At 41.9% G+C, this 27609-nt stretch overlaps 2 protein-coding genes across 10 annotated transcripts in view; both read left to right on the top strand.

Moving 5' to 3' along the window:
* MARCHF6 (membrane associated ring-CH-type finger 6) overlaps positions 1 to 10336 on the top strand; it is a 55202-nt gene extending 44866 nt beyond the window's left edge. For 4 of the 6 annotated variants that reach the window (XM_087760696.1, XM_087760686.1, XM_087760722.1 and 1 more), the window contains exons 21-26: positions 1060 to 1256; positions 2661 to 2795; positions 4916 to 5005; positions 6448 to 6580; positions 7503 to 7638; positions 9558 to 10336. In XM_087760696.1, coding sequence (XP_087616822.1) covers positions 1060 to 1256; positions 2661 to 2795; positions 4916 to 5005; positions 6448 to 6580; positions 7503 to 7638; positions 9558 to 9648 — 782 coding nt within the window. In that variant the 3' untranslated portion in view covers positions 9649 to 10336. The remainder of the gene's footprint in view (positions 1 to 1059; positions 1257 to 2660; positions 2796 to 4915; positions 5006 to 6447; positions 6581 to 7502; positions 7639 to 9557) is intronic. The other 2 variants (XM_087760730.1, XM_087760707.1) reach the window with 1 other exon arrangement.
* A 3227-nt stretch (positions 10337 to 13563) lies between these two features.
* On the top strand, positions 13564 to 27492 carry ROPN1L (rhophilin associated tail protein 1 like). Of its 4 annotated transcripts, none has more exons than XM_087760760.1 (8): positions 13564 to 13811; positions 14498 to 14657; positions 16013 to 16101; positions 18829 to 18986; positions 21078 to 21201; positions 21373 to 21534; positions 23937 to 24112; positions 25869 to 27492. In XM_087760760.1, exons 3-8 carry the CDS (start codon positions 16039 to 16041, stop codon positions 25930 to 25932), a joined length of 747 nt encoding a protein of 248 aa, XP_087616886.1. In that variant the 5' UTR covers positions 13564 to 13811; positions 14498 to 14657; positions 16013 to 16038; the 3' UTR covers positions 25933 to 27492. The 4 variants fall into 4 exon arrangements, with proteins under 4 accessions (XP_087616886.1, XP_087616912.1, XP_087616896.1 ...); XM_087760770.1 differs by lacking the exons at positions 13564 to 13811; positions 14498 to 14657; positions 16013 to 16101 and adding exons at positions 16578 to 16631; positions 18196 to 18224; positions 19635 to 19658; XM_087760778.1 differs by lacking the exons at positions 13564 to 13811; positions 14498 to 14657; positions 16013 to 16101 and adding exons at positions 16587 to 16631; positions 19635 to 19658.
* The last annotated feature ends 117 nt before the right edge of the window (positions 27493 to 27609 follow it).

Consider the following 27609-nt stretch of genomic DNA (forward strand, 5'->3'; position numbering starts at 1 on the left):
ATGTCTTATTTTTAATGGTACATCATCAAATTGTAATAGTCTAAAATCTAAATGATAGACATAATACCTCTATTTAACTGACAGAGATTGCCATTTCCTTTGTTTTGTTGTAGAATAATTTTCTTTTAAGGGCAGGGCTCCAAGTGCTGAGACAATCTCTGTAGTAGTATTGAGAGAAAAAGAGAATTGATACTCTTGCACCTGCTTTACCATTTAGAGAAGGAAAATATATAGGTTGTTACCAGGTCTTCTACAGTATTTTTTTTTAATTAAATATTCCGAAGGTGTCATCATGACAGGTCACTAGGAGACTTTGAAGTGATATACATGCCACTTCCCAAATATGTATTAATAAGTACTTTAACCAAATCAAAAGCACTTTGTAGGGGTTTTTAAATAATTTGGAACAAATTAAGACATGTAAACTCATTTGAGTTTTGCAACCTGGCTATCATAGTACCATGTAATTTTTACCTCCTTGTATTAATGATGCTGAAGTCAATGATGTGTTGAGATCAGTTACGCATTTTGTGATGGTTTTAATAGTAGTACATAAAATAATTCCATTATAATACTAGTGAATAGAAACACATTAAAAAATGAAATGTAGCAAATGAGTCTCCCATTTTTGTCGGAGAGCTTCAGAAGTCCCATCAGTAGGTCTTAAAAAAATTATATGAGGTAGTAAAATAACCCAAGCATGGCTCATAAGATTTAAGTTGAAGCTTATGCACTAATCCATTATTGCCTTTGCAGTTCTGAAGATTAGTGTTTGGGCTCTGAATAGTACAGTATTCAGTGCTTTGTTTTGCCATAATTCAGATCACATTGCTGGTGTAATGAAATTTTAGGGAAAAAAAAAATCTGCATATGTATTTGGCATCATCTATGTAGCTATTTACGTAGTGCTTCACACATTTGTGCCTTATGGGTATAGTACCAAAATACTGTTTTATGCTGAATACTATTTGTGCATTGATATTTAACAATAAATTTGACAAGTATTTTTTAATAGGCATCCTTCCTTAATACATCAAAAAGTATTACTCTATTTAACAGTGTTTGTGTTTTCAGTATTTGCTGGCCGATGGTTAATGTCGTTTTGGACGGGGACTGCCAAAATCCATGAACTGTACACAGCTGCTTGTGGTCTTTATGTCTGTTGGCTAACTATCCGAGCTGTGACAGTGCTGGTCGCCTGGATGCCACAGGGTCGTAGAGTGATTTTTCAGAAGGTCAAAGAATGGTCTCTCATGGTGAGTCTTGAGAAAAATTTTTACTGAATTATCGAAAAAGTAGCTAACAAAACTTCTTTCATTTTTCCTTGCAGGTTTTACTCTGTAACATATACAACATTTTCCTTTTCAGATCATTTTGAAGTTTTTGCAGCTTACATTCCCATTGCATAGGCTAACTGTATTTTTGGAAGCCATTCAGCACAATGTTAAGCAATCTATGTAAATAAGTTTGCTTACATATGTTTATATATACATGGATGTTTTTCTGTTTTCCTTTAAAAGTGAATATGTTGCATTATATTATCCCATATGTGATGTGTCCTCAACTACATTTACATTTTCACATACACCTGGAAGCTTAACTATTACTCAATTAGCAACTTGACATTATCAAATAAAAAAAACTAGTAAAGCTGATAGATGATGATGAATGTGTCTCTACAGGGTAGCTTAATGCATATATTCAGAATGATCTTTATGATTTGTCAGATCTGAGTGTTGTTCAAATATTTTTAAAGACAAGGAGTTCAGATTCTCAGTACAGCAACAAATTTATATCACACCTTTTTATCTTGGTTTTGGTTTTGAGGGTTTCTATAGTAGATTTCTTGTCTAGTATAGTAATTTTAAACATCCATAGCATAAATGGTGTCTTGTGATGGACATGCTTGTGTGCTTATTGGACTATTACAGACAGAAGAGTAGTGTAAGTATGTATTTCATGTATTACCATGTTTCCCAAATACCTCATCCATCATTTTCATTTAGGAAATCTTTAAGCTTGTTTAAGAAAATTCAGAGCTAAAATGTAATGCTGTACTTGTCCTTTGTCCCTTCTCCTGTTCATGTCCCCATCTCCTGATCAGTTAACTTAATGTTAATTAAGTTGGACTAGTTTTGTGTCTGATTTTTGGATGATGCATGTAAATTAAGAGAATTCTAGAATAAAGAAAGATTCAAGCATGGTATTCTGAGTCTTTCGGTTTTAAGTCAGAAATATTCCATAATGAGTGAATTTTTAAGGTTTGGTTTTCAGTGGAGAAAAATCGGCAGTTTTGGAAAGATTCTACTCTAATTTTCCAACATACAAGAATACTCAATGTAATGAAGTGCCATTGGATAGTATTCCCAACTGATAACAGTCAAAAGTGATTTTATGGTTTAGAACTGTATGGACACCAGTAGGCACAATCATGCCTTTTTCTGGAGGGGGCACGGAATAGGACCCAATCTTGAAAACTTGCATTGCAAAACTATGTATGTAATAAAAATTATTTCTAGGGTTGTATATGTATGAATTAAAGGTCTGTGTAGTTTTTTTTCTTCAGCTTTATCTGTTTGTGTAGTTCAAATTACATTTTGAAGTTTAAACAAAAAGAATCCTCTGATAAACATATTAATTAGATGTCTTGGGTTTTTTAGATAATGAAGACATTAATAGTGGCTATACTGCTAGCTGGTGTGGTTCCACTTTTGCTCGGTCTTCTGTTTGAACTGGTCATCGTTGCACCTTTGAGAGTTCCTTTGGATCAAACACCTCTCTTCTATCCTTGGCAGGTGAGTTGCTCCCATTCTTCTTCTGCTGTTGATACATTGCTTTACTTAAAAGTAAGGGGTATGGGAGTTCTTGTTTCATGTTGATTTGGTGCTTCAGAGCATTTCCCATAAGTATGTTTCTATGTGGCAGAGAAAAGACAGCCAGTCTGGATGCAAAGATTATTTAAACCAAAAGGATATGCTTAGGAATTTTAAGTATGAAAAGCTGAACATTGTGGGATGATATCAGAGGATCTTTGCATTTCAATGATCAGATAGACACTTTTTTCAGTAGCGTAATTGTAAAGTTATGTACAGAAGTTAGTATAGCTGCATGTACGTATGCACAGACGTACATATTCTGTCTGACCTTTCTGGGAAGCTTTCTGCCTGCAGTTATGCAGCAAGAGGTTCAGCTGATCTTTTTTTCCATACAAGGTTTTAATTCGGTGATGATACACACTGTAAATGAAATTTTGATATGCTTTAGGATCATTCTGGTTTTAGGCTAAGATGTCAAATCATTAATACAAGATTTTGCGGTAGTAGTGTTTTGTTTTTCTTCAGTCAAGTCTCACAGGTTAAGGGAGTGCAAACTCTTTTCCTGCAAGTTGGTGGAAGAAATGAAGGTACAGTGGATTGAGTGACAAATGCTTGCACCACCTAGGCTGAATTATGAAATAACCTGTAACTCAAAGAAACCCTGAGGGAACCATAACTCAAAAGACCTAGAATGCCTATTACTAAATAACAACAAAGTGTTCAGAGATAGTGATTTTCCAAGCTGTCTACAAACAAGCTTTCATTTACTTTCAGTATCCAAATGTTTGAAAGCCATAATGCAAAGAAGAATTTGACTGCTAATTTAAATATTTCATTATTTTTATAATACAAGTATACTTTGGAGGTGTCTGTTTAAGTAAATGACTAATAAGTCAGGACATCATGTGATTGCAGTGGTAGATGATCCTGGTTTCCAAACAGTTATGGAAAGAATTTGTAATGCTAGAGATGCTAAAAATTCTTAATTTTTGCATGTTAGTTCTTTACAAATTTGTAATTAAATATACTGAAAGATTTTATTTTCATGTGGCAGAGCTTCCTCAAAATTCCAGATTAGAGGGATTTGAGACTTGTTCTAAATTAAGAAGGAGCTACTGAAAATGAGAGTAATTTCCATTTTTCACAAAAGAGAATGGAGTTATACAGAGGTTACATGCTTGAGCAAACACGAAGCAACTTTAACACTGACTTTTTTTGTAATAAGTTTTTTAACTTTTGAATGTATCTGGGGTAATAGGCATTAACAAAAGCTGTCTTTTTAAATAATTGGTTAAAGAAAATATATTTCCTGAGCAGTTTCAGAAAGTTAATTAATCTATGATGTCTTAAGTCTTACCAGTTCTGTAGCTGTTTATTCTGCCTTGTCAACCTGTACTTTGCATTCTGTTCTTGGTGGGTTTTATTGAAGAATCTCTTACAAATATCTGTAATCCAGAAAGGATTGACTTATGATGTCCAGTGTTTACTAGAAGCCCATAGTTATATTGTGTTCTTTTAATTCCATGCCATAATAATTGCAGTGTATGTTAAAGCATAAATTTTCCTCTGAATAGTATGGTGTTCTTTTGTGAAGAGCGTTCCCTTGCTTTGTTTATCTTGTCTCACATCAGGTAGGGTTTTGTGAACAATTAAAATTTAAAAGAGGGGGAAAAAACCTTGTTTCCTGACTTGTGTGAGCATCTTTGTATCTTGTTTCTCTTCTTTTTTAAAGGAATCAAAATAACTTATTTCTAGGTAAATGTTAGCAGTGTTAATTAGTTTGTACCAGAATGTTAGTCTGTTGCTTTAAGTAAGTGGAATGCTTTTATTTTGTATTTTCCTTTGGTTTAATAGTAGTAGCTGATGTTCCTGGTTCCAGGGAGCTGAGTATTTTACAGATGTCAGCTAAGCTTGAGAGCATCCTCTTTTTCTTAGGTGATTGCAGAAGATGTCACCTCTTGTAAACAATGTCCTGTGTAAATAAAATAGCAATTATCTTTTCACTTTATAAGTAATGTTAACAAGTTGCTCTAAAAGCTTTTGGTTGTCAAACTAGTTAAAAATATGTTAATGCTAACAGTCCATTTTTACAAAATTAGGACTGGGCTCTCGGAGTTCTGCATGCCAAAATAATTGCTGCCATAACACTGATGGGTCCCCAGTGGTGGCTGAAAACTGTTATTGAACAGGTAGGAAAAAATTATCCATGTGAATTATCTGTATAATACATTTTGGATGTTTTTTGAATGTGTGAGTCAGAAAATGGAGTTACTGTTGTAGTAATAGAGTAATTGAGTAAAACTCAACTAGTCTTGTAGAATCCTTTTAAATTGTATAGCCTAATCCATTAAGGTACAGTTAACAACAAAACAAAAATAAACCTCAGAAATCTGAAATCAAGAAAATGCTGCGTATACATACGTGCAATTTTATCGGGTTTGTATTAAAGTGAGAAACATCATTATTTCTTCAGATGAATTCACGTGTCCAAATACTGGACGTTATTTATGTCCACCACTCAATAACAGAGAACTTCTGCCTTCTCCAGAGCTGTAGAAATTCCCTCATTCATAGATGAGTGCCTATGAAAGACGGCATTTCCATTCCCCTTTGGTTATTAAGCAAGGCAGACAAGTTCTGTGAGCAGTTCTGAGTCACATAGCCTGTTGCTTTCTTAGGCAGAAGTATTTTTCTCTTGATTATAACCTTTAAGTTCTGTGCTTGTTGTCTCAATGAAGTATCTCAATTGTTTGTCAGAAAGTAACTTTTCAGCCCTGCGCTATATATAATGGCTATGGTGCATGTCCTGACCTCTGTACAAAAGGTGCCTCTCGTGATTAAGTCTAGCACATAGTCCCAGTTATTAAACCATTTACTGATCACTTTAGGCGTCACACCGGAGAACTGTAGTCTTAGTTCTGCGAGTGCCTTTTGATGCGTACTACGGCTCTTCCTTCTGTTCTGAATGCTCTTCCCTGGGCCTGTTTGTTGTACAGACGCTCTCCTGAGCCATCCTTACAAATGGTTACATCCAGGCTGCGGGACAGAGGCCATCACCCAGCTGTACGTGGTAGCCATTTGAAATTGGTCTTTTCCCATGATTAGTGTAGTCGTGTTGAGACCTTAGCTCCTCAAGAATTGTTGAGGCCCTGTCTTCAGGCACAGACTCCACATGCAGAGGCTCTGGGCTGCCCAAAGTGCAAGTGCAAAATAAGATCCTGTTTTCTGCCTGTGTTACAAATTTAATAGATTTGCTCTATTGGCATACACAGGATCCTCTTTCAGCAGGTTAACAGCACAAAGCCATCCCAGGTCACCCACAAAACCACCATCCACAGCTCTATTTAATGATCTTTCAGCTGGTCTCTTGCACTCCTGCAACCAAATCACAACGCTATTCCAGATTAAGTCGCTCTCCCAGGCACTATTTAAATGATTTCCTGGTACCCTCATGATGTAGATTGGCACAGAGTTTTTCCTTCTTTGACTGTGGCTGTCATGGTTTTCTTCCAGTTGGGAACACCCGTTTCCTCTCATAAGGAGGATTGTGTGAAACCTTGTAATTATTACTGTAAGCACAAAGCATGGTTTTCTTGATTGATCCATTCTACTTCTAACTTGTTCTTCTTAGGTATATGCAAATGGGATTCGTAACATTGATTTACACTTCATAATCCGTAAACTGGCAGCACCCGTAATCTCTGTTCTGTTACTTTCCCTGTGTGTACCGTACATCATAGCTTCTGGTGTTGTACCTTTATTAGGTATGTATGCATTCAGAATACCTGTTTATCATCTGATGGTTTAGAGCAATGTAAATACACTTGTGGAAATAAAAATTCAAGCTCTAGGTTATTTAAAAAAAAAAAACCAAACCAAACCAAACAACAACAACCCCCCCCACACACTATTCTGCCAGCAGATGTAATTGCTTAAGAATTGCTGTGTCATCTTAGAAGTTTGGGGGTTTTTGAGCAATGCAATACATTATTCTGACTGGCTTTTTAATAAACCAAGTGCAGAATGCATCAAGAGTATGGGACTGCATAGTATCTAACAGCAGAAATGTAGGTATCTAGCTAGTTTGGGAAAGGGATGATTAATTCATTTCTTTGAACAATCAGCCTTTAATTTTAGTCTCTCTTTAAGAGGTATACTGAGCTGAGGCCATCTTTTCTGACTTGTCAGATTCTAAAGGAAGCTTAGAACAGGTGAAAATACTGGGTTTTGTTCTGAGGTTTTCATTCAATATTAAAATAACATGTAAATTGTAAATACAGTTTATTTTTTTCAGACTTTCCTATCCCCTCATAATTGAGGGAAATAATGTTCAAGGAGTCCCATTTTATTCTTAAACCTCTCACTTCAATGCAGGCTTCTATAGTGTCAGCTTTTTTCTGATATGAGGTATACAGAACTCAGTCAGCAAGAAGAGCTGATAAGCCCAATTTTTTTACTGTGGATTTTCACTGTGTTAATGGAAAACTTTCAGCTTTAATGCTTCAGATGAGAAAGAACAGCAGCTGTCATGTTGGATCTCTGAGATAAATGGATGTGTTAGTTATTTCACAGCCTTTCTACTGAAGTTACAGTATAACAAAAAGTATAGAAGCAGGTACAGAAGCAGAAATGCATGTATTACTTTAGAAACATTAGATTATGGGAGGGTTGTGTCTTGTTTTGTAGGAGTTACCGCTGAAATGCAAAACCTAGTTCAGCGACGGATTTATCCTTTTCTGCTTATGGTGGTGGTATTGATGGGAATTCTCTCCTTCCAAGTCCGCCAGTTCAAGCGCCTTTATGAACATATTAAAAATGACAAGTGAGTATATATTGTGGAGTTTTTAATTTTTTCCACTTTAAATTGTGATAACAACTTCAGATTGAATTCAGGTGGTGTAGATACAAGGGATTTTAGGAAGCTTTCTAGACAGATGACCCTCTGAGGCAGACCTAAACTGTTCTTGGCAAATGTTTTATCTGTGGTTCAGGTAGATAAACACAGGAATAGACTGTCTTTATAAATGGAAGACACTCCCCTATATCTAACTTGAATGTGCTTTACCACAAATGAAGCTGATTGCTTGTTTGTCTCCCCCTCTTAGTCTTGAAGGACAAGTGAATGTAATAATTATGACATACCTGGAAGTAAAATCACATCTCAATCTGCTGCTTAGAAAACCACATCTCCAACCTTTTCTGCGTAACTGTTTTTCTTATTCTTTCTACTCATTAGTCCAATTAACCTGTTAAAGACCATTCAGCTGATGTGATATGGTTTGTCCTTACCAAATTTTGTACTGTTTTCTGATGTAATACTCTGTATTACTCAGATGCCTGATAAAATATTAATTTTCCCAATGTTTTTTCTGGTTATCCTGCTTAGTTTCTAAGCTTTTTTTTTTTGTGTTATCCTTATTACCTTATTTTTTTGTGTTACCATAATTACCTTATGCGTTGGTTACTTAGAAAAATAAGTTTTGAACCCCAGCAACTAGTCTTCCTAGGCTGCTTTTTTATTAAAAAGGAATAAACGAGTTTGTTGTGTTCATGTCCTGAGTTACCCTAGAACAGTTTTGCTTTCCACTGACTACAAAAGGAGTCAAACCTTAAATAAACTACTTTGAATCTTAGATGTTAGGAAGTGACTGATACATCGTTTGGTGTAAATGTGAAATTAATAGTATCTAGAAATATTAAGAGAGTTGTAACTAAAATTAAATTCTTGGCAGATCAATTTATATTTTAGCACCTTTTATTTGATCAGCTGATTTAAATTCTGTTTGCCACCTGCCTTCATAACATGTTCTGCAGTATTAGGCCTACTGTAGTATGTATAGCTGGTATTTATATTTACAAATGGGTTTTGAGCTAAATGTTAGTATCTTTCAGGCAGAATGCATATTGAATTGCAAGTTCCATTAATGTTACAGGTTGCTTCCTTGTGTAAATAAGGCATGTAAACAGCATACAAAGCTGTGAAAACATATCCAAGTGAAAATTACTTTGATATTAAATTAACTTATTAAGTGCTGTAACCGTCCTTGTAGACAAGAAGTTCGTACAACTTCTGATCTCATTTCAGGAAGTAAGCAAACATAGTCACGCTAGCCAGTAGAAATTTATGGTTTAGAAATATGCTTAATTAAATCTTTCATGTAACATATTTCAAAAGCATATACAAGTTTTTGTGACATTTTAAAATGTACAAAAAATATGTGATGGTTGTTTGGTGATGGTACCATGAGGAAAGGAGCGGTGGTGAAAAAGTTTCAAAAGGAGATGGCAGGTTTCAGGGGAAGCATTCATAGGTGTACGTGGCTCTTCTACGTGTAGAACCAGCATACAAATAGGAAGCGTGGAAAGGAATTGAGATGACAAAAAGTAGGAGTGTGAAACAGTGATATAGAAGAAGCAGGGAATAACATGAACGGCAGGAGAACTGCCAAGCTGGTGAGATAGTGAGACGTTGAAACAGATTTAAATAAAGGAATCTCACAGACCTTATGCTTGACTGGAGTAGCATTAGGCTATTTTCTCTCCCTTTCTCTCTCTGCCTGTATTCCATTATGAAATGCCTGAATGTTGATAAAAAAGATGAGGATGGTTGGAGACCATTAAAGGGGGGAGGGATCACTTGTAGAATAACTTTTATTGAAATGAGAAAGCTAATTGTGCAGCAAAGGAGACAGAGTAGATTTAACTTTTGTTAATTTCTCACTGTTTTTACTATAATCCCAGGTACCTTGTTGGGCAACGACTTGTGAATTACGAACGAAAGTCTGGGAAACAAGGCACATCAACAACTCCACCTCAGTCTTCACAAGAATAGATGGTCCTATTAAACATCTTGACCTTCCCTTTGCCTTTACATGTCCTTTTTTCATAGACTCTTCTCAGTCTTTGGATATCTCTCCCGATAATACTCTCAGCAGTGCTTTGGCTTCTGTTAGTAGCATCCAGATAGCAGTTAAGGCTCTGTTCCTTATCTGCATTTTCTGATGTTATCAATGCTGTCTGAGGTCTGTACATGTGTAAATAGAAGTATTCTGACACCCTAAAACCTTGGATTAAAAAGAATGTGCATTGTACATCTTTAAAAAACTATTATTAATTTATTAAATCTAGTTGTCACTTTATTTTGGACTGCTGTTCTGTTGACAATGTGCCACAAAGCAATAGTGCGAAGAGACAAGATGTTTTTATAAAATTTGGAGATTACTTTATGGTGTTCATAACAGTTCTTATTGTAGTAATATAGTATGATTTTTCATGAATGGAAAGGCCACACAGAGAATATCAGAAGTAAATAACTGTCTTACAGTCAGCAACAAAGTGGCTGTGGTGAGAACATAATGAACTATGTATCTTGCTGTCAAGTCTTTTTTATTATTTTGTATAACACCAAAGCTGTTGTACATTTTCTATTGCCTGATTGTTTTTCATGTGTCTGAATTTGTAATATTGTACAGTTGCTGTTAAATCAAGAAAATATTTGCTCTTCTGAGAATTCAGATGTACTCGTTGAGGCTCAGCTGGGTTTTTCTGTTTGGTTGGGGCGGGGGGGGGGGGGGGGGGGGCACGGGTTGGCTTTGGGAATCAGGATTTCCTGAATTGAAACAGTAAGTAAAAAATTTACGAAGGCTAGGTGATGGAAGCATTTAAAGGTACCAAGGAAAATTAGATAGCCTCACAACTTAAATTGTAGCCAATTATTATCAATAATAGAATTTTTCAGGACCTCAAGAGGAGGGATGAACCTCATCTGATGTGTTTGCAGAGAAACAAAGAGCATAGTGTAAGCAACGTTCTGACCTGGTCCTTAATTAAAGAGCTTGAAATCTTTTTTCTGTAGGTTACCAAAGTTTCAAATTGTAGTATGAATTTTATATTGCACAATTACTTAAAAAAAAAAAAAAAGACCCACAACAACAAAAAATCTCTTTCAGAAATGGTCACTGTGAATTTTTACGGGAATAATATTGAAGAAGCGATTCATCACGTACCGTTTGTTGCCTGTGGGGCAGGGAAATACATATGCTCTTAAAGAGGCAAGGAGAAGTTAGCAGATTCTTTGCAAGGACACAGTCAAACGAGCCACCAAATCAAGCCTGTGTTATTTCTATATGTAGATAGAGTTCTTTTGCAGTAATGTTTGGGGTTTTTTTATGTAGATATTTTAAAGAAAATACATAACAGTATCACAAAGCTTTAAGTAGCATCAAATCACATGCTTAGATTGCAGTATCTTTTCTAGATTAAATGGGGGAAATGTGAGTATCCATTGCAGTAATCAGAGAATTGATGGAACATTTAACTTGCTACTCGGTACACTGTCCTTCAGTATTCTGTACTTAACCATACGTGTATATAATTAATACTTGAGAATCTGGCAGCTGCTTTGAGATTGTCATCTCCTTTTATTGATGTTGCATCTCTGATCTGGCGTGTTTTGAGCTAATGTGGTCCAGGCTGTGATGGTGGTAGTGCATTTTTTGGTGTCTGGACTCATGTTTTAAGGCAGTGAGCACAAGCCAAACGCATATGCATCTAGTGGCAGGAGGATTGGGCTGTCACTATCAGAAGGTCAGAAACTACTATTTTACAGAATTACTGTTGTCCTGATGGTTTTCAACCACAAATACTACCCTTTGGGGTGATTTATTAGGAAATTTCCAGTGAAATGAAATCATAGAAAAATAACCAAAATATTTCTCTCTCATGCACTGTTGCTGACTAAATGCTAAATTGAGTATTCGCCCCATATATTTTTGATGTGCATAAATATTGCATTTTACTATTTACAGTGGTGTACATTGTGGGACAGATATATTTTCACAAGATTAAATTCACTGGTAACATACATTCTTACTTACGCCAAGATTCTGTCTTTGACACACCTTTCGTAAACAGTTCCAAAATGGTCTTGCCACTCAGATATTGCGAGCACTACATCATGCAGAATTTGCAGTAGTGTGGTTCTTGTAACTTTGTGTTTTTATCCAGACAAACTGGTCTTAACATTAAAATTTATTAAGAAAAAGCCTTTGTGCTGTTTCTTATTACTCTTATTTTGCAAGTCATGACAGAAGAAACTGAACTGGGCCAGTCATGTAATGTGAACTGTAGCTCTTTTAATGTCGCTTACATTATCTGTGCTCGCTCTTTGTTAGGAGAGCTGGTTTCACATCAAACTGTTGTGCTCGCTTTCGCACTGCTTTAGAGATCCCAGGTGAAGCAAAGTTTGTTTCTGAAACTGTCCACTGTGAACTTTCAAAAAAATCTCATCTCCTTATTTTTACATGTGTGTTGGGAAAGAAGATGGAGGTTACATAGAACAACAATTAAAGAACGCTGCTTTTTTTTATTGGTTTAAGTTTTAATGGTTTGCCTTATTGTGCTCTATGTACTCCTCTGGCACAGAAACTTGATAGTGAGTGTGTAAGTTAACCGAGAGCTGACGAGCTCTGTACCTGCGCCTTCCATCTGTGCTGGAGTCATACAGCATGCAGCAGTCTAATATTACTCTTCAAGTGGGAAAAATTCTGCGTGTCTGCACGCTTTCACCACAACTTGTGTTGACCTTGGGCCTCGAATGGAGGGGCTGGAGGTGCGTGCTGGCTTCGCTGTGTGCCCGTTGTGGCGCCAAGTATCTAATGCTGTCAGTCGTTCTACAGGCCTCCATCCAACAACTGTCAGACGGCTCCGTAGCTGTCTTTTGCACACTGAAATAAGTTCCTTGCAGCATGGCTTTGACTGGTTTTACACAGATTGCTTTATATTTATTAAAAAGCTAAAACTCTGCATCCTTTCTCTGGCTCCCCCTTCTCCGCTGGGTAAAGCCCAAGTTACTTGGTTTTGGTTGTGAGTGCCCTCTGGAACCCGTAACTACTTTCTGTCAGTAAGATGCCAGCTCCAACACCAATTACCGTATTCACGTCACTTTTCAGCTGAGTGCATTAATTCTTTCCTGGCTTCCCCCTAAGCTTGAGCAAACATCCTCATAAAAATCTGCACAGCAGCCCCACTGTTCTTCAGAGGACTCTGTAAAAAGCCCTTTCCCTTACAGGGCAGGAATGGCAGCGGTTCGTCGATTGCCCTGCCTGGCACGCTGATCAGCGTCGCTTTGTTTCCCCCTACGGCCCTGTCTGGCCGCTCGTTCGGACGGAAACCCTTTGTGGCAGGGTCAGCGTTCCCGTTCTGCTTGCCCTGCGCACGGCGCTGTACGGCCTCGGCAGGGAGGGGGCTTGTCCCGCTCCCATTTCGGGCTCGGGGAAGGTTTGTAATAAACCCAAGAGTGAGATTAAGACATGAACGAGGTCAAATGCCGCCACCTTTGGTCACTTTATTGAACGCGTATAGGTGGAAAAAGAGCGATAGGAAAGGCAGGAAATATTAGGAGGAAACTGAGCACGCGTTTGGAGAGATAAGCAGAGGATAGTCACCACCAGGGATCCAGCGGCGTCCCGTCGGTCCGTAGTCGCGCCTTCGGTGGTGGTGGGTGCACACACACGCACACACCCCCCGCGGTTCCGCTTCACACGCCTTTCATAGAGGGTCGTTAGCGGGCGGCGGGGGAGTTCTGGTACCGGCAGTCGGTAACTGGGCTCTGGCACATTTGGCACGTACTCACCATCTGGCACACGCGTGCACCTTTCGTGCGCTGTCCACGCGCCTTGGGTCTCGTCTTTCACGTGACCCCCCGCCACGTGACAAGTGGCCGGCCAGGTCCGGACGTCTCTGCCACCGCTCTGCCGGTGTCCGACGGTATCAGAACCTCCCGCCACCCCCGCCGGCTCACACAGGCTCGGCCAAGCAAGCTTTGGGACAATCATCTAACAGTCCAGTCTCTGACAGGGGTTCTTAGCAAAAATACCGGTAATAACAACATTAAACAGGGAACTGAACCTGGGTAGTATAATGAAGGTCAGGATGCAAAAAAAAGGAAGCTGTCTTCTGAAACAGATGAGGAAACAACTTTTACAAAGCATAATGGTAAGTTAGAGCTCTCCTACTCTGGTATTTCAGTTCTCAATTAGATTAACTGGAACTAAAGAGTTGCATAGGTAACAGCAATTTTATTAAATCTATGATTATTCCAGAAAAGCTGTGCTTCTGGTTTTAATTTCTTCATTGAGAAGTCACCATAAATTGAGAAACAATATGCTGAAATCAAAGTTACTCAACAATGGAAATTTTTAGAAGACGGTATTTCCAAAGGTCAAATACTATTCCAAAAGAAACTGAATGTTTTGAATTCAGTATCATACTGAGGAATGAAGCAGCGACAAGCTTATTTCACAACTCTGCACATCAGTTTTGCTGCTTATATGCTTACTTGCTGTTATCTCTTACTTGCTGAGTAGTGGCCAATGCCAAAGCTGCACAGGCGCTTTTTTTCCCCCCTGTATGAGGAGAAATCAAACGTATCTGGAGTCGTCTGACATCGGGGGGGCGGGGGGCACTTAACCTTATTTGTCTGATTTATGTTAAATCACTTGGCTTTCAAGGCCTGTTTCTGTTCCTGGAAAATGACGCTAGTTTTACCTAGAGGGAACAGACTTCCTCGTTGCTTACAAAAATAGAGAACACTGCAAAGCTCGTTATTTATTTATATGAATAGAATTTATGTATTAGAATCCAGACAGTGAAGACCTGCATTGGTGTGCCTTGTTCGGCAGGTGCAAATTGTGTAAATGGCCTGGTTGAGTTCGGTGAGGAACGTGCCGAATCTAAAAACACTGCTGCGTTACAATGGAGCGTACATGGGATATTTAGGCCCGTTGTGACCAGGAGTGGTGGAAGCTGGAAGCAGCAGCAGAATTTCTAAGCTGAAATCAGGTAATGCCGCTGTAAAGCAACAATTATGTCCATGGCTATACTTCTAATGCTCTTTATATAATCAGTAAAATGCATGGGGGGGGGGGAGTACTCAGCGTCTAGGAAGAATCTGAGTTACTTCTTTCACTGAAGCTACACTTGTGTATTTGCTACCTATGTTTTCATAAGAGTTTCATCAGCTTTTTCTGAACATAAATTGTTTAAGCCTTACTACCTTTATAACTTTGGGCCAAGATTCTCAACATGACCCACCAATGTCCCTCCCTCTCACTGTGCCGTGCTGTGATCTATTTTTCTTCCTCCTTGAAAGGGATTTGTTGACCTAACAGCCACATTCCTTACCTGTGTAATCCTGAGTTTCCTTAAACAACCTTGCATTAACCTGCCTGTAATTAGCAACTGTTGTCACACCACCAGCCCTCGAAACTGAAGCTGAAGCCTCGCTCCCTCGCCTACCTGTTGATCTTAATTTTCCTCACCAGCTCAGAGGTTATTCCCCCGCCCCGGCCCTGCGCAGTTAAATACCTGATCACCTCTGGCCAGTCGGGGTTGAAGGAGAGAGGCGAGCAGCGCCCACGCTCCTCTTTCTGCAAAGATCAACAAGCATATCCCCCGGAGGCTTTCTAGTACTTGATGCAGTATGTCGTCTTAATTTTTGTTACGTGTAAGCATTTCTACAAAGATTAATTTAGTCACACCTTTATAGATTAAGCATGTCCTGGAGCAGCATGCGATTAATTGGTCTCTTATGTTCCAATTATTTTTCATTCTTGTATGAAACCTTTAGCCTTTTGCTTCTTCCAACAGCTTGCAATTCATATAAAAGGATGTGTTTTAAGAACGCACAGTTCTTGATGAAATACTCACAGAAAATCTTTCTGCTTACGTGCTGCTGCGTCCCATAATATGGTCTGGCAGCTTTATGCACGATTTTGCTGCGCTGGACCAAATAGCTGGAAGAGCTGAGGGTACGACATTTACTGTGTGAGCGTCTTTAGGACAGTTCCAAGGGCGTCCAAGGACTGCGGATCACAGAGAATTTTGCTGTTTCCCTGTTAGCCCTAGACACCTTTGAAAAACTGCATTGTGAAATTAATTTAATCCCGTTCTGTAAACCCCTGCAGGGTAACGTTTGCTACAGGTATTTTTTTTGCTATTGTGTTCTTAATTGTTTTAAAGCATCTACCCATTTGAAGAACAGGTAAGTCATGGTATGTCAGAAGTTTGCTGTTTTCATGCAGTTGCAGGAATCTGCGAAGTATTTTGAGGCCCGATACTTGGCTGTATCTACGCAGAGTACTCCTGTTTTATGAAAAGATTAAACCATTGTTAACTTACGCTTTTTCATTTTCCAGAGACCACCATTTTATCGTTGTCCTGCATGGCCTTGCGTGTTCATCAGCGGGGACATAACGTGGATCAAGAAGGGCCGGCTTCAAATAAGGTTGTGTTCCTGTTCAGTAAGGGTTTGGCCTGTTTCACGCGTGCAGCACCCAAGTTTCTTTGGAGCAATGGCTCGCGAAGGCTTTCTGAAGCGAATAATCCCATTATCAAGCTCACCTGAGTGCTCGGGCTACTTACAGCCCACGTTAGAAGGAACAGGCGGGCACTGCCTATACCATCAAGCCGGGAGCCGCCCTGGCGTCCTCACAGAGGACGGGGTTCAGGTGACCTCGGGTGCTGTTTTTATCCACGAGCCGAGGTCTCGTCGTCCCCCGGGGCTCGGGGGTGGAGAGGGCGCTTTTCCTGTCAGCAGGTGCCGAGGAGCCGCTGGCACCGGCCGCACGGTGCTCGGTGGGGGCAGCCCCGCATTTCCAGGGCCGCGGAGGCCGCCCGGCTGGAGCTGCTCCTGCCCGCAGCGGGCGGCGGGGCGGTCAGTCGAGGCTCCCCGTCAGCGAGCGCCGGCCTCCCGCCCGCCCCGCCCCGGCCTCCCCCGCCGCGTTGCCCGGGCAGCGGGGCGGCGGAGAGGGGCAGGTGAGGCGCCCTGCCCGCGCCTCCCCCAGCCCCGGGGAGCGGCGGGGGCGGCAGCGGCCGGGGCGGGCAGGCCGCTGAGGGGCGGCCCGGCCGGGGGCTGCCGTTGCGGGGTGGGGGGCCCGGGGGCGGCTGGGCTCCTCCCGGCGGCGGCCTCCGAGGGGCTGCGCCGGGCGGCTGGTAACAACCGGTGCTGCCCACAGCTCGGGGCGGCCCGGGAGGGGACCCCCGGCCCTCAGCCGGCGGGAGGGGCCGGCCTGTCGGAGCCGGTCACCGGGCGGCTCACGGCCGAGCCTGGTCCTTGCCGGCTGGGGCTTGCGGGCTGCCGCCGCCGCCAGCAGCCGGGCAGGCCGAACCTGCCTGCGGCTGCTCGTTGGTCTCCGCTTTGTACCCCGAGCGCCGGCGGCGGGTTTGCGATGGGGGAACGGGAAAACATAAAATAGGAGCAGATAGGAGGCGAGAGGGGCTGGGCGGCCTTTGCGCTTGGCGAGGGAGTAACCGCGTTGGAGCGCCAAGGGGAGCTGCGGCCGTGGCCCGACAGCGAGACGTTGCGCAGGCTGGCTGGCCCGCCCGACCGCGTTTTTCTCGGCTCCTTGGGTCTGCACGGGCCCAGGAGGCTCCCTCTGGACATCGGGGAACACCTCCTCTCTGTGAGGGTGACCCAGCACTGGCACGGGTCGCCCGGGGGGGGTGTGGGGTCTCCCCCCTTGGAGACACTCCGAGCCCAGCTGGGCTGGGTGCTGGGCAGCCGCTCTGCGTGGCCCTGCTTGAGCAGGGGCCTGGACCAGGCGACCCCGGGAGCTCCCTGCCAGCCTCAGCCCTCCTGCGACTCTGCCGTTATGGCTTGCTATAGAAAAGCAGGTCTCATGCCTTTTTATTTTTTTTCTTTCTACTTTTCTGATCAGTTTTTTTATTCTTTGATTGCTTCCCAAGGGCACGGACACACACACACATGTACTCCTTCCTCGAGGTTTTTCTGTTCTCTAGCTTATCCTGAGATCCCCCACTTCTCGCCTTCAGCTTCAGTCCCTTGGCTAGAGCTGCGTTCTTTAATCATTACTGAAAGCGCGTGACCAATGTAGTAATTAAATGCACACTCTGAAGTCCGTCCCCAGTGCAAATTTGCTGCGTTGGAGTAACGAAGATGCTGTACCCTGTCGGCATTTCTCCAGAAATGAAGTTCTGAGTATGGTTTGATCCTCAAAGGAGCCTTCAGTCACAGCAGTCCCATTCCTCCATCACTGACTTTTCGTTTTTTTTCCAATACAAGAAAATTCATATTATAGGCGGAGAAAGTCATCTACCAGATACTCTTATTGTCATCTTAAAAAATCTAAAGGGATAAAGGATGCTATTACATTGATTCCTTTCTTGATGCCATTGCTTTCACTGTTCTTCCCTTCTGCAAATAGCTGATGTTTTCAACTCTTGTTGCTAAATCAACTTAAGTAGGCTGTAGTTTGTCCTTTAAATGATGAGGAGAGCGCCCAGATTTCCCACCAAATGCACTTGGATGCTATAATGGGATAAGGGCCATACAATAACCTATGTCTGTCCCTTCTTTTAGATCCTGGGGAACAGGATTCCTTGCAGCAAGTAAGTTACATCCTGAGTAAGACAAACCTACCTGTAGAGCGCCATGAGCAAAGTGCAATGCGTAATGGCAGCATACCTGAATGTTTTGTTCATTGCTGTGATTTTTTGATGTAAAGTCTGCCAGGAGCACAAATTAATAACTTTTTGCTGCAGTGTTTTTTGAACACGCAAACGCAGGAGAAACTTGGCAATCTGCATACTCTAGCTTCTGCGCAAAAATGACAAGCCTCACCTTGGTATGTGTGGTGTGATTTGTCTAGACTACCTGTTTTACAGATTCGTGTTGTGGTAGGTTTGAGGAGAAAAATCAGTTTAAAACTATCTAAAGATACCTGTTTAAAGTAGTAGTTCTCCTTACCCGGAGCTGTGGTTGGTGTCCAAGCTCCAGTCTTTTGCTTGGCGTTGCCATCAAGTTTAAGGTTTTTGGAGACGAGCAGTGCTCATCTGTTCACCCTTCTGAGTTTGTCAGTTCTCCAGTAGCCCCTGCAGTCGAGTAGGACAGGAGGGAGTTTGGGTAGAAGCATTGTTTCCCCCCATAAGCACACGCAAATTTTCATTCATGTTCTGCATCTGTGAACTGCTGTTTTATTATTATTTCCTCCAGATCCTTGTCACAGAACGCGAGCAGACCATGCCTCTTCCGGAAACAATGTTTTGTGCTCAGCAGATCAAAATCCCCCCTGAGCTGCCCGATATCCTGAAGCAATTTACCAAAGCTGCTATTAGGACTCAACCTCATGATGTTCTGCAGTGGGCAGCCGCGTAAGTCGGGTGGTCACATAACCGTGTAGCGCTGTGTGTATGGACCCACAAAATCTCACTGCTCCTGTTCATTGTACGGGGGAGCTGGCTTGAGTATCAAACCAGCCGGTGTATTGCGGATGTGTTTCTGTGCATTAACGCGGCATGTGAGCCTTTTTAAAATAGTGTAGTATTTGATTTATTTTCTGTTTCATTGAGGCTTTGGACCAGCATGTTTCTGGAATAGTTTGATTTCCAGATGGAAGAATGCATGTTAGTATTTTTGTTGTTATTGTTAATTGCTCTGTCCTTTAAGACCAAAGAGGTCCTTTAAGACCTTAAAAGACCAAATCTTTTTTTTTTCCTCTCATGTGAGACTTAATTCAATTCTTGGAATTTAAAGGAAACGTAGAAAGAGCTTTCTAATTCTTAAGCTTGCCTAGGTGTCTTTTTCATTGTTGTTTCCAGGAACAAAATTAAGGAATCTCCTTAAATGTCACTGAAATAGGAAAAAAGCCTGAAAAGTTGTGACTTCTAGATGACAGTCCGCATAATAAATGTCTCATCATAAAGTTGGTTTAAGATATTTAAATGTTTCTTCTTCTTTAACATCTTTTTTTTTTTCCTTTTCCCTCAACTGCTCCCTATCACTTTTTTCCTATCCTACAGTTTGTGTGGACAAGCACTTGAAAGGTATCTGTGAGATGTTCTTAACTGCGGGGATTAAAAAAGTCTGTGCTGTGTCCGTGAGGGAGGGGAGGCTGTTAATAAAGCCAGGCTGGAGTCTGGCTAGTCCATTAAAAAGAAAAAAAACCTGCAGGTGAATCGCTACAGCCGCAGTGTTGGAGAAAGGCAGCAGGAACATCTTAAAGCAGGGTGGGGTTTCTCAGGAACGTGATGGAGCTGCGGCGCAGCGTACCTCTGGGCGATGGACGTGCGGGGAGCTTGCCCCAAGCGAGCGGTCGGCAGCGGCAGCTGGCAGGTAGCTTGGGGCTGGTGAGAGCAGGGGCAGCGCGGCACTGCTGCGGCCACGCTGCCGGCCAGACCCCGGCCTCTGCTTCCGATTAAAATCAGAGATCGCACCAGCTGGGTCGGAGGAGCCCCTGCCGATGGGTGGGCGGCTGCTGCTGCTGGCGCACCCCTTTCTGGAACACGCTCTGGTGCGAGAGCCCCTGGGGCTGAGCGCGGTCTGGACCGGGGAGCCACGCGAAGCAGAGCAAGGCGGTGGTTTCACACGCGCTGCTGGTGTTGTAGTGCTGGTCCCTGTGAACAAGCAGATGGGGAAATGGATCCGGCTGAAAAATAGCCCGGGTGTTATATGTACGTGCATGCCGCGCATCTGTTTCTGTACGGTCACAGTACTTCAGTTCTGCAGTGCTGCTTGCTGTGCGTTTTGGCAAGTGTTTGCACAGCAGGGGATAGCCTGGGCGTGGACATGGCTCACCGGGGCAGATGAGGGAGGGTGAGTGGAGAAACCTTTAAGTTACACCTGCTAGTGACTGCATGAAAACTAAGGTTTTTTGCATGGTTCAGATTGCTGGCCAGGTATGGCAGAGATGGTTGCCTTTAAGGTGGTGGTAGCCTTGTAATGGATGCCCATTTAATTCCCTTTCTGCTCTAGTCTTAAATTTTATTTTGGAGTGGACAGAAATAGCAGAAACGCTGATGAGAGAGTTGCAGCATAATAGCCAGTCGTGCTTTTCAGGTAGTGTGTGAGGGGGATGTTAAACAAATCAGCCCTAAGGTGCTCATCAATCAAATGGAAAAGCCTGCGCTTTGGTTTGCAAGCCCGCTCTGATGTTAATACATCTCTCTGCCTTTGACAAGAAGGGCTGAGTCTGTCATGCACAAAATAAGTTAAATGCCTTAAAAATTATTAGAACATCATAAAAAGGAGTGTGTAAAGTGTGTAAAGGTTGTGGTTTCCACTAAAAAGAAAGGTGGTATCTGGGCACGGGGAGATCAGAGTTGTGTGGGCGGGCGGCTTGCCGAGTGCTGCCGGTCCTGCGCCAGAGTGTGCGGATTCGTTCACCAAACGGTAAGCGCGTTTACTTCTGTGCAGCTTGTAATGGCCATGGGCGTTGAAGTGTGTTGCTCTTCCCTTTCACTTAGGTATTTTTCAGCGTTGTCAAAAGGCGAGCCCCTTCCTGTGAAGGAGAGAATGGAAATGCCTTTAGCAACAGAGAAAACAGACGCTGGTTTGACCCCGGGACTCCTTAAAATCTTGCACAAACAGGTACAAACCGGCCTTTTACAAATGCACGGTGCTACTGAGGAATGCTGATGTGTTGGGGATGGTTTTTTAGACTGACCGTCAAGTATTTGATGTATTTTGCAGAGGGACTTTGTTCTTAGTTTCATTCTGGTTTTCGGAGTTCTTATTGTGGTACCATGATTTCGTTTAAAGCTTTCTCCCAAAGGCATGGTGAATGTTGCAGAACTGAAGGAAAAATGGAAGCACTTGTGCTTGCCAGAGGAGCAACTGAAAGCTATCCTGCAGTTGGACGACTTCGGCGAGGAGGTGGAATGGATGAAGGTTCTGGCACTTGGGTGCAGCGTGCTCGGCGGGGTATGTTCACAGCAGGAGCCCTCGTATCCAAACGCGAATGGTCGTATAGGAGGTAGAGCGTAGAACAATTAATGCAGATGGACTGTGGGGAATGGAGATTGCTTTTGCAACAGCTGGCAAAAAGTGGCTTGCATGTTTACTTCTGTTCCCCATCAGGTTTTTTCAGGGGAGCTTAACCAGAAAGAGGGGTAAGTCAGTCCTCAGTTTACTGGGGCGGCAGTAGAAGAGCAAGCATGTGCACGGGCAGCTTGGACCATGAGAGGGAGGATGATAGAGGAATGATGCTTATGGCATCAGTGTAAATGTCCACGGAGGAAAACTGGAGGGAGAAATTAAAACATCAGGTTTTAATTGATTGTGTAGTCAATTAAATTTTCACAGAAGCAGGTCATGTTACTAAATCTACATTTAATTCTTTTAATGTCAGTAATAAAATCTCAACAGAGCATTTCAACAGAATGAGAGATTACAAAAAGCACTAGGCTGATGTTCTTATGAAGCGTAATACTTTAAACGACTCCTACAGTAGGGAAGAAGGGGTACTAAAAAGAAAATACATGTTAAATAATATTTTGAGAATGTTGCAATATCTGGAGGCCCTGAATGTTAACCTGGCCTGGCGATGCAATCGTGTATATGTGTGTATATATATATATATGTATATATATATATATTTATTCATTTCCACTGTGTATTTCTTGATTCCAGTCCCCCTTCCAGCATGATTTTGTAGTTTGGGTTCTTTTTTTCATTTAAAAAAAGTAACAGCAATGTTACTTATTTCAAAAAAAAAATCAAAACAAAAACAGAGTCACAGGAACATCATTCTGATGAAGCTAGACAGTCTAAATTTACCTCCATCTATCCATCCTTTCAGATATTAAGTGAACGATTTGATTTCTGCTTGACATATTGAAACCGAAACTTAAGTTTCCTAAACCAGAGAGGAAGATGCACACAAGAAATTTACATTCATTTTCCTGCAGCTGTAAATTCTGTTCACAGTTGAATAGGGTCACAGGTACGACACACGAGCTTCTTAAAAACACTAGTCGTCTGAAGTCTCTTTCTGTAAAGCACTGATGGGTATTTACAGCCTTGGAGAAATAACCACCCAAGTAGCCTGCAAAGCTGTCTTTGACAGGTGGGGAGATGGATGTGAATAACTCTGCTGCGCTGTGAGGGCAAGCGAGTGGCAGCTTGGAGTGGCAGGAGCGGGAACGGCGGTAGAGGAGTAGCAAACTGCGGAGGGTAGAGTTTGCCGTCGTGTAGGCAGCGGCCTCTCCTTCCCCACAGAGGCCTCCCAGGGGAGGAACTATGTTAAATAAAACTTTTAAGGGATTATAAAGTGACACTTCTCTGGCCTGTGTTGTAGATCTTGAACAGATACTGCATTTATTTTAAATATTTCTGTTCTACTGTTAGGAAATACTTATTTTTTACAGTCATTGCTTTTTTTTTAATGAAGAGGTAAGGACAACTTTTGAAAAAGTTATGGCAAAAATATTACTACTTGGGTTAAAAAGGGCCCTGTGGGGTTTTGTTGTTGTTGTTTGTTTCTTTGTTTTAATGGCATCCAACCAGTCTTTGACTCAATGCAGCTCAGTGTTGAATTTTTCCACGTTTCCCCATATAGCTCAGCATGCATAGGGCACTGGATTAAAGACACTGTATTGAATAAAGGATTTCTTAAAGTATATTTGGAATTAATACTTTGAGGCATGTTTGTTCTAAAGGGAACTCAGACGTTATTTGGCTTTGACTAAAACTGAAACATTCCTGAAATGCTTTTTGCCCCAGTGGTTTTTCTACTAACTACTAAAACGGAACTTGCGTACAAATAGGGAGAATAGTAAATACCGGCATTCCTAAAAATGAATAACATGCTAATATTATGTCATAATAAAAAAGTCATCAACCATATGAGTTTTCTGGGTTTTGTAGATTTGTCTGTCTTAACTGCTGCTGAGAATTCCTTTAGATCCATTGAGATAAGAAATACATATACATACATATGTATATATACATCTACACCACACACACACACACACACACACACCCCCCACCACCACCCCCCCACCCAGGTATAGTGATGTTTGAGCTTTTACGGTAGCAGAATAGAGCAATTTGGCCATATTGGAGATAAGGCTCAGACTGCCCCGTGCAATCTTAAAACATCATAGGATTCTGGTATTTTTTACTCTTGTTTCTACTAGAACTTCATTATTGTTTCCATCCCTGGACCTGCACTGGCGGGTAAATTTGGGGTTGAATGTTGGGTAATGATGATAAAGCCTTCATCTCATTTACGCTCGCTTACAGTGTGGATTTTGTCATGGTATGGAAAGGACGTTCACGGCTCTGATACTGTTGCTCTCATTTCTTGACTGAACCCCCTGCAGTCCTTGCTGAGTTCAATGAAACACGCCTGCGAAATCTTAACAAGGGACCCAGAAGGTGGAGCAGCTCGCGTTCCCTTCGAAACATTCTCCTTCCTCTACTCGTATTTGGCAGGTATTGATGGAGAGATACCAGAGGAGAAAACTGAAGCATTCCTCCACAGAATTAAAGAACAAGCGTAAGTAAAAATCCGTGCATGGAATTTGAATGTATGGATGACCTCTGGGTTCTCCATAAACTTCTAATTTCAGGTGAATAGTCTCTCTTCAGTTTGGGCATAGCCACAATGACGGGAGTAGAGGTTGACTAAGGATATGTTGAAAGTGTACATAGTTATTTTCTGTTAAGTGATCAACATCGGGGTTTGAACTGTTAAATGATAAATTATTATTTATCCACCTTTCTTTGAAATATTGAAGTCACTACCTGGTGGTATAATTTTCCCTGTAGGACGCAATTATATACAGGTTTGTACCATCTGCATATTACTGGTACTGGAACCAGCAGCATCTTACGGGCTGCTCTTCTGATTTAACATAGACTGTAAATCAGAGAGAGAGGAACTGGGAGTCCCCACTTGAAGTCTGAAGTTTCTGTCATGTTTCTCCTGAATTACTTCTCCCTAGAAATTTTGTTGGGGAAATATTTAGCGTGTGCTTGGTTTTAAATGGTTTGGCTTTTCAATTTTTGTAGTATTAGCTACGGTAAATTGTCCTTCCTGGAATGGTCTTGGTGTTTGTTGCCTTCAGTGGACACAAAGGACAAAGGCAGGACATAGTCCCACCCGAATAGTTCATCCTGTTGTGCTGTGTGTACCAAGCTGGGGCGGTTGGGTACATTTCCAGTCTGTTGTGTTTCTGCTTGCTCTGGGGTTGGTCGGTCAGTGTGTCGGTCTTGTCAGTGAGCCATGAGCTGACGCGGTTCTTCACAGCAGGAGATGCGTACGTTGAAGGTTAGGGTAGCTTCTTAGCAAGCGATGGCTCCCCCCAGTATTATTAGGTGTCCTTACAGGGTTGGGTACAGAACCATCCTGTTGATGATGGGCCCGTTCCAAGTGCGCTGCCATTTTCTGACATGCTGTCACCGTCGTTGGTGCTCACAGCTTGTTTGTTCTGAATGCTTCTGGACACCTGCACTTCACGATGATCAACAGGGTATTCACGTAGTTGGGCTACCTTTTTCCTTGAGCACACCAACACTGTCCTGTTGCTTTAGACAGATGGTTGATCCTATTTTTGTCAGCTTCTACAACAGCAAGAACGTAAAATTCACAGGCTTGTGCCAACAGCTCTGCTAACTAGGCCTAACTTATGCCAGCTCCTACAGGTGAAAATCTCATCCCTAATAGACTTGGATTGGTCATGTGAAGTCTTGTGCTCACAGAATTCAGTGTCAAAACCTCGTAACTTTTTAGCAGAGGGAAGAGAAGATCCATCAAGATACTGTGTATATTCCTGCTAGAATTAGCGTGGAATTAGCATTAGGAATGTATGAAACTGACAGTGTCTTCAATCCAGCTCGCAGTGATAAACTCCCACTCATTTTTTCCGTAGTCGCACACAGGTCACACAAAATGCGCTTTATTTTTAACCACATTTAAAAGATCCGTAACGGGCTTGTCCTCCAAGTGCTGCCTACGTGGCACGTTTGCAGACAGGTACTGACTCTCCCTACCATCTACCTGGAATTGGTCTTTCTCCCTTAGATTGCTACCAGCTCCATGTACATGGGAGCTCAAAAACACACGAGCGCACAAATGCACTGGTTTGTTTTGTCATTACAGTTACCAGATTGACAATTTTTAGGAAGAACCACTTTTTAATCACACCGCTCTTGCTTGCAATTAATACAACCCTCAACTGTATCTTTTCCAACACACTGGGATTTGCCATGTTAAAGTGGTGTTCTGAAATGTTTGGTTTATTCCTTTCCAGTGACCAACAAACTGGCATGGTGCTGCTCAGAAACTTCCTGACCCAACCCTCAACACCATTTTGATCAAGCCTACTCTTCAGCACCAGGTGAGAGGAAAAAAAAAAAGGAAGGAATAAATATGTGGAAGAAAATAATTTTTGTTCCAAGGGCCATTATTTGCACGTTACAATAGAAGATGATCCTCTTCTCTGGCACTTCCTTTTCTTTACCCCACTCTTGAAGTGGCGCTGGAGAGGATGCTAATTGCATACACGGTTATGCTGTTCTCCTGCCTCTCAAATACCGATGCTCACACCTAGGGACCGATACCTTCACTCCCCTCTTTATATTGAATAAAATGTATTTTGTTATGGATCTTCCTACCTCTACTTCCTAAGTGATGGTAAGCAAAGAAGTAAAACACAAAATTCAATTCAGAGAAGACTGGACAGCTACAATTGGTGCTGTTTCTCATGACACTTCTGGATAGCACGCTTTTTTTGACTCTTACACAAATGGAGCTTGTCTTTTGACTACCTTGTCTGAATAAACAAGCTCTGTTAAACAAGTAGTTTTACCAAGCCTTATTCAACATGAATTAAGCCCTGTGGCTGAGCTGCTGGAAGAAACATCGACTTGAGGAAGGACGGCAATGTTCCCGTATTGTTTTCCCTCTAATTAGGACCCTTTCAGAACTTAGATAGCCTTTTCCATTCTTAGGTGGAGTTTTCTAATTAAGGATCTATTTTAAAATACATCTTGTGTTCCGACAGGAAAAGCTACTGCATGCGTCACGTAGGTGAGGAAACGCCTGACACACAGTTCAGTTTGGTTTTACGTTGAACAGCTGTAGTAGGTACAGAAGCCTAAATCAATCAGAACTAGACTAAGTATTTAGTGACAGATAGTCATACTTAATTGCAGAAACGATTGAGACAAGAGTCAGGATACTAGTGGCTACAGTAAAACTGGAGAGATTCTAGTACCAGAGGCGGCCAAAACCAGGAGCCTATGGAGTGCCCTCTCCTGGGAACTCGATCAAACAGAGGAAAGTATTGTAGGAAAGAGGGATCTGCATCCTTCTTCTTTTACAGTTGCTTACTTGGTTGAAGTAACAAGGTTGGCTGATGATGACTGTGCTGTAGCAGACTGTGTGAGGAATTAACAGGACTGGAAATTGATATAATAAAGATACCACTGAAGTTTAGTGGAATCCTCCTGCACATCCTTACTACGTACCTGCAGGTCTTAAGCCTTACTGCTTTATCAACCTCTATCACTAATACTTGTATATTACTCTACAGGATGGGGAACTCCTCCTGGTTACTTCTGGAAGGAAATGGGTACGCACCCGGTGTTTGAAAATGGCAATCAGTAATACTACAAGTGTCCTTGGTACCTCCCCACTAGTTTCTGTGGAGAGCTATATTCTCATCATCTTTGCCAGATGACATTGATCCTAAATTTCTTTCAGCATGAGCTTGGGAACAGTAACTTTCCTGTTATTGTCCTTTTACCACTAGCTGCAGTTGAAGATATTTTAGCCTGTTGGAGAACTCTGAAGCCTGCCCTCTCACCTCTGGGGTACGTGCTGTAACTAGGCAGTAAGTCAGTCCTGTCTTTCTGGAACACAGCTCCCAGAGGTGACAGTGTCAGGTGGGAGGGGAGCTCTCTTCGTGCCTTTTCACTTGTAATTGATCCTAGACTCCAGGGATTAGCTCTGTTCTATATCCACCAGCTATGGGCCAGGAAGGCAAATTA

Source organism: Nipponia nippon, unplaced genomic scaffold (genome assembly GCF_047370975.1).
Source record: "Nipponia nippon isolate SJK-2023a ecotype South Korea unplaced genomic scaffold, ASM4737097v1 scaffold_1, whole genome shotgun sequence".
NCBI lineage: Eukaryota > Metazoa > Chordata > Aves > Pelecaniformes > Threskiornithidae > Nipponia > Nipponia nippon.

What these genes read in the sequence shown, in the direction of transcription:
- ROPN1L (XM_087760760.1), top strand. Translation starts at nt 16,039, where the DNA reads ATGGCCTTGCGTGTTCATCAGCGGGGACATAACGTGGATCAAGAAGGG. An exon ending in AAGGGCCGGCTTCAAATAAG is followed by an intron (nt 16,102 to 18,828) that starts GTTGTGTTCCTG and finishes TATTTCCTCCAG; the next exon opens with ATCCTTGTCACAGAACGCGA. An exon ending in TTAAAATCTTGCACAAACAG is followed by an intron (nt 21,202 to 21,372) that starts GTACAAACCGGC and finishes TTTCGTTTAAAG; the next exon opens with CTTTCTCCCAAAGGCATGGT.